General features: G+C 43.5%; 1 protein-coding gene across 2 annotated transcripts; it reads left to right on the forward strand.

The window, feature by feature from the left end:
* Positions 1-495: 495 nt before the first annotated feature.
* On the forward strand, positions 496-11,028 carry ANHX (anomalous homeobox). Of its 2 annotated transcripts, XM_085305805.1 has the most exons (9): positions 517-765; positions 1,376-1,500; positions 1,723-1,846; positions 3,123-3,309; positions 3,857-3,989; positions 4,264-4,565; positions 5,194-5,344; positions 8,832-8,919; positions 10,829-10,975. In XM_085305805.1, exons 1-9 carry the CDS (start codon positions 517-519, stop codon positions 10,919-10,921), a joined length of 1,452 nt encoding a protein of 483 aa, XP_085161931.1. In that variant the 3' UTR covers positions 10,922-10,975. The 2 variants fall into 2 exon arrangements, with proteins under 2 accessions (XP_085161930.1, XP_085161931.1); XM_085305804.1 differs by lacking the exon at positions 5,194-5,344 and having other exon boundaries at positions 496-765; positions 10,829-11,028.
* Positions 11,029-11,082: the final 54 nt, after the last annotated feature.

The raw sequence follows: 11,082 nt of genomic DNA on the forward strand, positions 1-11,082 counted from the left end.
GCGGAGCTCGCTTCGTCTGTGCAGGGCGTCTCCGGGCCGGCGCTCACGCCTTGGCCGTTTGGACCTCTAAGCAATATATGTAATTCTTTATACGACGGCTTGAATAAGGGGATACTTGATTTGCGGGGGAAGGGTCAGGGAGGAGGAGCTGGCGGTGGGGGGTAACGCAGAGCGGAGGGGACCCCGTGCAGCCATCTGCTTTGGGCTCCGGCTGCAGCCTCCTAGTTTTGAGGGAGACTTTCTGAGCGCAGACTTCTCACCTACACGTCTGCTGTGGCTCTTACTTTTCAGGGCTGCTTTAGGCCTAGTTTTATTTTAAGTAAAGTGCTTTGAGGTCCTCAGGATGTTTTTAGCAATGCAGTGAAATACTATCTTAAAAAAAAAAGAAAAAAAAAAACCAGTGAAATACTTTTAAGAAAAAAAGTGTACCATAGGAATTCCAATTATGATATAATAGTATCTTGCTAACCTCAACTCTGTGTATTCCATAAAAAAGGYACCCAGGAGAACATCAGGATGAAGCGGTTCATGGCCATGCTGAATAGGCAYAAAAACAAGGCTCTTCCACCAGCCAAACTGCTGGATCTAGCAGGACAGCTTTGCCAGGACTTCCAGAGCTCATCTCCCACCCTGGAGAAGCTGGTTGGGGCCATTATGGCATGCAAACACAAGGCACATTTTCTCACCAACATTCACATAGTCCGAGCTTGCGTGTTGGTTCATATCCGTAAAGGACAGCATGACACAGCCTGCAGACTCCTGGAGGTAAGGATGTGTCTCCATTCCTTGATGGAGACAAAAAAAGCAGTATCAGAAAAATAGTGGTTAGAGCTGTTAGGATTAGACCAAAGCAGTACATGGATATTTCTGGCTGGTGTATGGTAGTGAGATGTGTGGATTGGCTGACCTGAAAGGATGAGGACTTTGCTACAGGCAATTACTGTTAATCAGCCAAGGGGGGAGAAGGTAACTGGGTGATTATAGAGTTGGTCATAGTTTGTGGAAGTGGGGAATCGTGTCTGTTATTCTTCTTAGAGCTCTTTATTAGGGCTCAGGATGTAAATGCCTTGGGGACAGGCCAAGGGGAGGGCTCCACTCTTGCTGGGATGGAAAGATCTGAGGGAATTTTGAAGGTACCACTCAAGGTGGGGGATTTTGGCCTCTAGATCTGGTAGCATAGTCCTTTCCTCAGAGGAAAACAGGGGATTAGACAGTTGTACATTAGAACAGCAGGCCAAATGTGTGGGTAACGGTTACCAATCTTTGTCAGTCCAGTAGGCATCTGAGCAACTTTCCAGTTGTTGGCGGGTCTTCTCTGCAAAGAAGCCTAACTGACTCCCTGGAAAGGGTTTGCTTAATTGCTGTTTTGTTTTAGTGTTGCAGGGCAGAAGAAAAAGAGGAGCTGGTACAACTTTGGYATGAGATTCACTACCAGCAGGTTATGGAGAAGCACCGCACGGACTTTCTCACCCCCCTGCAGAAGTTCCGCTGCAGGAAGAGGTACTGCAGCATGGGACAATTATGTTCTTCCTCTGCTCTAGTTAGCAGATGTAGTGGGTAGAAATTTAGAGGCTGTTTTTGTATCTCAAGATGAAAGCTTCTTGGAGATATGTTTCACCTGGGGTTTTGACCTTTGCCTGTTGCAATATGTCAAAGCTYCTATAAATAAATGTGAATGAATCGTTATGGGTCCTCCTCAATCCTACCTTCTTTTGTGCACAGGAATCCTCCGCCTGTTTCCCTTTGTCCTGAAGGTCTGAAGAATCGAAACTATCCAAACAAAGTCCGCCAGGAACTGCACAGGTTTGCAGCAGAGGTGACGACAAATCCAAACAAGGAACAGCGGGTAGGGATGCTACCTCCAAGCAAGTCTCCTCGTAATAGAAAAACAACATTCTGTGATCAGGGATCTATAACTGGTTTCTTTTTAACTCCTTGTTTTCAGGAGCCCCAATAGGGCTGGAATTCCCTAAATTTGATCTTTCCTTGCAGGTTCATTTTAAGATAAGTTCACTAAGTAATTTCACTTAATTTGGACAAAAAGGGGAAATAAATTCCTCACTGGGTTCCTAACAGGTCTAATTTTGTAGTTTGACAAAGGCAAGGAAATAACCATCACTCTGAAGCGCAATATTATGGTGATAAATAGTTCTGATTTGATAGAGTTACAGGCTTTATAAAATTGCACTTTGATCAGCAGAATATACATATTGCACTGATTTATCATGTTAAAYTTAAAACTTGCAAACAAGACAGGCTGTGTTGGTGTATGCATGTATCCACCTTATGTGAACAGGGACAAATTTGTAAGAAAAGTGACTTGTGAATGAATTTAGTAATCCTTGTTTGCTACTGTCTTGCAAGGTAAAAGCTTCTGACTTTTAAAGTCTGCCTTTGGGGCACGCAGTTCTTTCAACCCCCTTTTTATACAAGATAGGATGACTTGCTGAATAGTTCTGCAATGTGAAGGAGGTTTATTTTGTACCTTCTCATAAGGTAACAACCACTTCTAAATATTAAAAAAAGATAAAAGAAGAAAAATTAGGAGCATAGTAAGGTTGCACAAAAAGTCCTAAAAGGTCAAGATATAATAATAACTTGTRTATAAATTTCCAAATATGTTCTTCACTTCTATGATTATTATTAATTATTTCGCAATTAGTTTAACACAGCAGACATTTTTCTGTGAAGATGATATGAAGTTTATACTGCTCACATTTTATGAAAATTATTCAATGTGGTAAATGYATTAGTGTTTATTCCATTAGTGTCATGTTAGTGATGTCATTCTGTGGAAGACTTGTGCTTTAGCAAGGTTTTATGTAGTATGTTGCACGTTTATARATAGAGCGATATAAAGTAACAGTGAATTATTTCCTTTAGCAAACAAATTAGCAAGGGGAAGAAGGTAGAATCCAYGTCTTCTAACAACTCTTTTGTGTTTATAAGTCAGTCTCCTTAAATGGAGTCTGACAGACTTATCAGAGACCTGGTGAACAAGTGTCTTTAAGGGTTTTAAAGCTCTTTAAGCTGGCTACTTTTGGAATTGGAGGAAAAAGCCTTATTATTTGCATATGGTTTATTCTTTTTCCTCTGATCCATCCCCACACCTGGGTTTGCAGGAGGGATTGGCTCAGGACATGAATCTGCAGCCAACTCAGGTCTATAACTGGTTTGCAAATTATCGACGTCGTCAAAAATCCCGGCTTGCTTGCGTGGAAAAGCTCACCAGCTCATGCCCTGAGAAGGCTTTAACTCATCATGCACAGGAGCAGCAGGACAGAGGAGCCTGCACTCCACAAACTACAGGTTGGTCTCTTCATAAACGGGCTTGGGATGTGATCCAGAAAGCTGAAAAACAATTTTAAATTTCTCCTGGAAGCAGCCACTGAAGAAGTTGAAAGAGTTGCTAGTGTTCATGTAGTGATGAAGTTGGCACCTGCTTTCTTCTACAGCAGGCAATCCAGTGCATTACCCCCCCACCCAATGGCTTGCCTTTCACCTGCCTGGCCATCGTCAGGCTGCTCCTGTCTTTCCTGTAGCCTTTCCAGTGCTGGATTGAATGCAGAGTGCCTTTCTAGGCAGCAAATACTGGTGGTTTACTGGAACACATTAACAGCTCATAAACCTCTTCTCAAGGACATGAAGAGATTATTGCAGTGCAGACATGTAGTTCTGAACTCCAGTCTACTCCAGTAAAACCCAAGATTTCCAGGCCCCTTCCCAGCATCTCAACCAAACTTTAGTCATTGGGAATGCTAGCATCTTGCTGCATTAGAGAAATTAGACTGTTGTTTCATTGCCTTTTGGAGTGACTGTTAGTATCCCTTTACCTGCCTTGCCCTGCGGCTTTCAGATGGATCTTATGCAGGCATCAGCTCTGAGCAGATGGAGATAACCCTTCTGCCCAGTGACCTGAGGTGGGAGCAGTCAGCTGCAGACCTGGATAAGTCTCCTGAAGGAACATATTTAAAGATGCTGGAATCCAGGTGAAGTATGAAAAGGCTGTTACAGTAACAGTTCAGTGATGAGACCTTTAAACTTGTTTATGGAACTGACTTTCCCCTCAGTTCCCAGGGGATATCATCTAGGGAGCCCTGACTCCATAGATGGGAACAGTCTATGCCCTGTTATCAGCTTCAGCCAGCCTGAGCAGCTGAGAGTTACCCTCCTGTCAAGCATAGGATTCAAAGGTTTAGCTGGTGGGTCCCACCTTTTTGCAAAGCAGTAAGTCTGGCTGGTTTATTTCTTCCACCACTACAGCTTTATGCAGAGCACTGGGCTGTATGAAGCAAGGACAAGCAAGGCTTTGCTGACCACTCATAATACTGAACTACCTGTAGCTTTTTGCACTGAGGCTGTGCTGGAACCGGGAACCTGCTTTAGCTCTGCTGTCCTGCAGACCAGAGAAGCACCAAGCAGTTCTGATGTCAGCCCACGGCTGGATAACTTTGTCCTGTGCTCTTGTGGATCACTTACCTTCCCTGGYGAACAGCTGGCCATGTGGCAGGCCCCTTCCAGTGCCAGAGCAGCCTCTGGCTCCATGTGGACCCCAAGTATAGAAGGTTAGTACAATTGCACCTGSCTTGTTGACCTTGCTAGGTTTTCAGCTTCTTTTCCCTTTGCTGTAAATGCTCTTGCTCCCTTACATGGCTTTTCCTGTGTTATGATAAACAGGGGTGCATGGCTTATCTTCAGACTTGGGAGTCTTGCTTCTATAGCAGCTCAGAGAGGAAACCTGTTGGTCTAAGCTACTGAACCATACATTCTTACCTATGCTCAGGCTGTTACTCTGTCCACAAGATAGCCCCTATAATTCTTAACAGACAGATGATGACTGCCTGAGCAGAGGCTGGGCACTTCTTAGCTGTGCTTGTCTTCAGCATCATGTTYTCACTTTCCTTTATTTGTTTTTCTTTCTCTCTCCCACCTTTTCTTCCTCTCTGTTTCCTTCCTATACATTCCTGTTTAGCATTCCCACCATCTCCTCCCCTTTCTTCTCCCTGTTCTTCAGAATAGCCTTGGCATTTACTGACGTCCACATGCTGTTGCTGTAGGTCTGTGGAACGGAAAGTGCTGTGGCCGCCATTCACACAGCATCTGGTTATTGTGGAATAAGGAGGGGAGGACTAGCTAGGTTAGAAACGGGGTCTTGTTACCTGTAATTGTCTTTAACATGAGCATTTATTTCAGCAGGTATCAGAGCTCCCTTGAGCAGGGTCCCTCAAGGTGGCTGTGTTGAGGCCAGTTCAGGAAGCATCATTCAGCAGTCAGATTTAAAGGATGAAAGCTTCATCCTTAGAGAAGAACAGCTAGGGACTCTGSAAACTATTCTTCCCCACAGGTAAAGCGAGCAGAGAGCACAAGGCTTCTCAAAGACAGGAATAAGTGAGGTTCTGGGTCTAGCCTCGTCCTCACTGCCTTGCTGAAGAGGGCTGCAGAAACAGTGTGGTGATTCATTTCATTCCAAGGGCTTGAGTGTCTCTTTGTGTCAGATTTTGCAGATATTTGTATCTGTGCATGGGAAATGGTGTGTAAGTTTGTATGTATTTTATGCAGTGTAGTGCAAAGGAGATTCAGGTCCAGCYTCATCAGAAAGGATATGAACCCCTCTCTTTATAACAGATTTGGCTTCTGAGCTTTTTGCCTGGTTTGGTTTTGGCAGAAAATTGTGAGCTATACTGATAATCACTGAGAGCTGATCCTGCAAGCTGGAGTGGTATGGCCTGTAGTTAATCCTAAAATAGTCTTTTGTAGCTTCATAACCTCATGACAAGATTGTTCCATAGTGCAAGCTTTCCAATTTAGAAGACAGAAAGACACTATTCTGTCTTTCTGTTTTCCACCTGTATGAAATGTTTCAGACTGCAGGTTTTCACTAGAACCTGAGATAAATTCACAGAATGCTAAACAAGAAAAATCCATGCCATCTTCCAGATCTTGTTATACRTCTTTCATAATGTTTCATAAAAATAAACACTGCAAAACAGACATTAGGAAGTTGCTTTAACTTACTGATCTGCAAGACAGAACAGGACTAATAGCCCCTTTTCATAACCTTTCTCCTTGACTCTCTTCAGCATTTGTGCTAACATGACATTATCAATAATAAGTTGTAAATGTCCTGTCAAAGAGGTAGGTAGAAGCAGCAGTTTTATTCCCACTTTTCATATAGGGAACAGAGGCCTGGAGAGGCTTCGTGTCTTTTCAAGGCAACAGGGGAAGGCAGTGATTCACTGGAGATGGAGATGASTGCTTCTTGCCTCCCAGTTCCCTGCTTAAAATGTTTCTGCCTTTTACCCATTTCACAGTTGGCTTGGTGCCTGCAGTTACTCACATTCATGCCAAACTCCACATTCCGAATTGCTGGGGAAAACCCAGATCTAGGTGTTGTGAGTCCACCTCAGTCTGTTTTGGGATTTGCATGGTTTTACATGATGGCTAAAGATCATGAAAGATCAATGAGAAACTGCTGGCAATATTTTGGCTGGATTTGAAATTGCATGTTCTGACTCTAGAGTGAGCTCATGTTTATTTTTAAAATATGTTCCACCAGTTGAAGAAATCTATGGTGAATGTCTCCTTGTTGGGTATGTCAGTTGTGTCAGGAATCCACACACCCTTTATCATATTCCTGGCAGTGGTGGGACTTGCTGCTGTATTGACACCTTCTGGCAAGGATGTAGTTACTTGAATTCTTTTCATAAACTCAGCCGGGCTAGTGGCCTGGTACAGCTCCCCCAGAAATGCAAAATTCCCCAAAATACCATGAATACTACTGAACTTCAATCTCTTTAGAATGAGTGAGGTGTAGGCTGCACTTTTATCTAAGCCTTTTTGTCCGAAGACCACGGGCAGGCAGTCTAGGGTGAGATTACTGCTCAATGAACGGCAATATGTGAGGAATTATCTTTGCTATCAAGTGGGGCCCTCTAACAGATTTACTGGATTAGAGAGAGGTATTGTGTCACCTGAGTCATCTTTAGCAAGATTGTGACACAGCATCACTCATCTGCGGACTAATGAAAGGAGTTAACAACTTGAAGTTGAAGTAAGGCAGATGAATGTTGTTATCCTGGAAAAACAGGCCAGTGAAGTTATTTCTGCTTTAGAGATGAGAGTAAAACATAGAGAAGGAAATGGTTTATCCAGGGTCACCCAGAGAGTCACTGTCAGAACCTGGAGTGGACTTCCAGTGCTCAGTCCTCGCAACCCAACCAGCATCTTGTCTCTCCCAGCTTCGTAATTGCAGGAACAGAGCTACAAATCAGCCAGAGGAACCTGAATCTGCTTGTCCCATTCAAAGGTGTTCATGTGGAAAGGACTTGGCTTGAAAGCTGATTAGAACAATTCCAGTTGGTTTCTTTCATGGGCTTTCTACAGTTGGTCCTAAGCATTTGGGCTGTATCTGAACCTTTTATGATCTACATGGCTGTGAGGTGAGAGTGTGAGGGGGGAGCGAGACTGAGAGCTGACTGTCTCTGTATCTGCTCCCGCTGCCCAACAGGAGTTTGATCCAGCTAGTGAACTGGAAGTCACTGTGGGGTACTGAACAGATGCTTGCCTTTACACATAGTCGTGTTGTATCTTCTTCGCTCCTCTGGCTGGCACAGGTGAAATGTAGCCTAGCTAATGGTTCATGCAGAGTCTCTCTCTCTCCTGTGTCTCACATTTCAAACAGAAAAGCACACTGAGGTCTATGGAGCAAGAGAGACTGCATTTATGAGCCAGCATATTGATTTAGAAAATGCAGGTGCAGAGATGCTTCTGCCTGCATTTTGGGGATTGCAGCTCAGGGTGGTAGGCACCCTCCTGCCATCAGGCCCTCCACCCTGTGCCTAACCAAGCACCACTGACACCAGCAGGTTTACAACACACTAAAGGAGACTATTTTTGATATGCTGCATAATTAAGCTGTAGAATCTGTTGCTAAGGGTATTGTGGATGTCAAAGTGTAAGTGGGTTAAAAAAAAAAAAAAAGATGAGACAAATTCATGGGGGCTGAATCCATTTGAAGTTGGTAAATGTCATTGTCTGAATGCAGCCTCCGAAGAGGAGCCTCTAAACTGCATGCTGGGAGGGGACTCCAAGAAAGGGCAACTCGATGCTTGCCCTGCTTCTTACGTTGTTTTCTTGAGCTCTGTTAGTTCACCCTTTTGGTCTGACACTGTATGGCCATTCATATCTTGGGGTATTCCTGGGAGCAGTACAAGCAGTGTCATTGGAGTGTAGATTCTTTGAAGCTGGTGATGAGGGGGGAAGAAGGAGAAAGGTTCTGCTGAGATCATCCCATGAGTCAAATACCCTGTGTCTCCTACTTGGCCCAGTGCCCACAGACTGCAAACTCTTCTGAGARGTAGTGAAGCCCACAAGGGTAGTGCAGATGGGAAAACCAGGTCCCCAGACTCCCAATCAAAGGGCTTGAAAACCTATAGCAGAATCATAGCGAATGTTGTGGCTACATCTAGAACCACATGTTTGTGTGTTTTGACTCTTAAAATCTGTGTTTTTAAAATGTGTTCCAGGAAAGAGACATTTTGCTAGATATCCCCATAACCATGGGACATAARTGAAGTGGCAAATGTAGATGTCATCCCTGCCGCTCTTGGTCATGCTAGTCCTCCCAATACAGAATATGTTTGTTCAGGCCTTAATAACAAAYTGAGGAGACAACATGGGTTTGCAGACCATTTAGCAGAATTCCTTCTCTTCTGAATGAATAGTCTTGCCAGGAGCATCTCTTGTCCTGCTGCAAGACATTACATGAAGTGATGAGTAGGACATAAATGCAAAAAAAGCTCACATTCTTTTATCATCACGGTTTCTTCCAGTTCCTGTCAAACTGTGTTTAGCAAACCTCAGTGCCCACCTGTTTCGGCACCGTGCATGGAAGGAAGCCAAGCCCTGGGACAAAGCCAGGTAAGAGGATAAACCTCATGTACAGAGAAGGAGCCCAGCCATACACTTGCCATCCGGCTATAGCTCCCACACAGCACATACGAAATTTCAAATCATATCTTACATAAAATATGTCCAATCTAAGCATATCATTGGAATACAGTTCAGAGTAGGCTGGCCATTCCCTGTACAGTGTCCAACACATGCTAGAAGGAGAAGCTTTTTAAATTGTTTTTTCTGCTTTGATTGCTTATCAGACCTGACTTTACTAAAAGCATTATTGTAGTGATGGCCAAAGCAGCCTGTGCAGATCTGAAGTATCATTTACATTTTAAGAAATGGAGAGTTTACCTAGCACTGTGGCAAGAAAATAACTGGAACCTTCTGAGAGGTTCCGTGGAATTTGGCTGTGCTCTCTCAGACCTGTTAAAATCTTTGATAAAACTTTCATTTCGCAGTCTGTGTTACTGCTGAGGAAAAGGGATTTTCCACCATCCCAAGATGGCTGACAGCAGTGTACAGAGAGCAGTACTGTTATAGAAAATGATGAAACAACTGACATACTTTCCATGGTCTGGATTCAACCCACATGTTTTCTTACACTGATTTTAAAGCAGCAGAGAATGGAAACTAGAAATCTGGTGATTTCAAGGTGATGGGGGCACATCTCTGAATTGAAGGTTACTTGACCCAAAAAAGCCKTAGATAAATTGTATCTTCTGCTATTCATAAAGCTTATTTTTTGGCTTGAAATGTGTTGGTCTACCAATCACTCATCCATTTCTCTTTCTGTTGCAATGTAAGCTGCTGGAGAAAGCCTTTTTAGAAGAGATTTTTGAAAAGCAGGAGACCATATTAGCTGGCCTCGTTATGGGAAGCGGCTGCAGCTCTGCGGACAGTAACAGAACCTCTTTTGAGCCTCTGAAAGCATCAATATAAAGATCTGTATCTTGGAAAGTGGCCTTTTTACCAGCCATAATGTGAGCCAGATGAGTAGGAAAGCTTTGGGCATTAATAATGAATGAGCCTTTTCTAAGATTTCCAGAGCATGCAGTCTCTGTAGCTAGAGCTTCCTCTTGCTATTTTGGATTCTTGCACTGATTTTGTGATTGTACAGAAACATGACACTCGGTGCAATAATATAGGCTGTGGAACAAGACACTGTGTGATGCCTGTAGATGTCAAAAAGGGACATCTTCAAATCTTTGTAATGATCACTGAGTTCAGGAAATCAGAAAAGCTTTCCCCCCCCTTCTACTTGGATAATTTAATGTGTACCACATGCAAAAGAGATAACTTGAATGTGGAAATGGTTTTGCAGCATTCTACAGGCATCCTGAGCACTCTGATTCTTGCTGGATGAACTTTTCTTGGCCTTGTTGTAGGGTATCAAATGCTTGATTCTTGTGTCTGAGTCATAGGTGTGCAGATGTACAYTCCCTATAGTCCACACATGGCTTTCAGTTTACTCTTCATGGGTCATTCATCCCTCCAGAGTTAGAATGAAAGTAAAACAAAACAAAAARCTCATTTTGCAGACGTTTCTTTCCCTCTGTGAACACCCTTGTTGAGGTGATACTTCTCTTCTTGATACAGAGTAATTATTTCATCCTGGTCTTGCCCTGTATCATTTATTTTCTTTTACAGGAGGCAGCGCCTTGGACAGAGGGTAGAAAATTGCTCTTCTCTGACTACCAGAGTTGAACTGTACACAGTGCTTGTCATTTGTGCACCCACGTTCTGTACAGATGGATTACTCTCCCTGAACTTACAGGGGAACAAAGACATTGTCACTTCATGGTGACATCTCTACCACTCCCTCCCATTCCCTAGTCTTGGGCTAAAGTACCTCTGACCAAAGGAGCTCTTTCAGAGTGAGCAAACTACATTGTTAAAGGTCATAAGTAACAAACCTTACTGTATCTTTTAGGTACTGGAGAATCCTGTTGATGACCCATCAACCAATGATACATTCTGGGCAGCATGGCTGCTCTTTGAATTCTCAGCTGGAGGACGAATGTGACCTGCCTGCAGAGAAACTAAATGCGGTCTGCACATCCCCAGGAATCACTCCATCCTCTCCTGTTTTTCTCCTTTTTTTCTTTTTATGAATGAGGCATTTGACAGAGAAGTAAGGAATGGAGAGGTCCAGGTGGAAGGATGAAGGTCTTTTCTAATAGTTAA

Source organism: Rhea americana, unplaced genomic scaffold, assembly GCF_003343005.1.
Source record: "Rhea americana isolate MKP2758 unplaced genomic scaffold, rheAme1 scaffold_227, whole genome shotgun sequence".
Classification (NCBI taxonomy): domain Eukaryota; kingdom Metazoa; phylum Chordata; class Aves; order Rheiformes; family Rheidae; genus Rhea; species Rhea americana.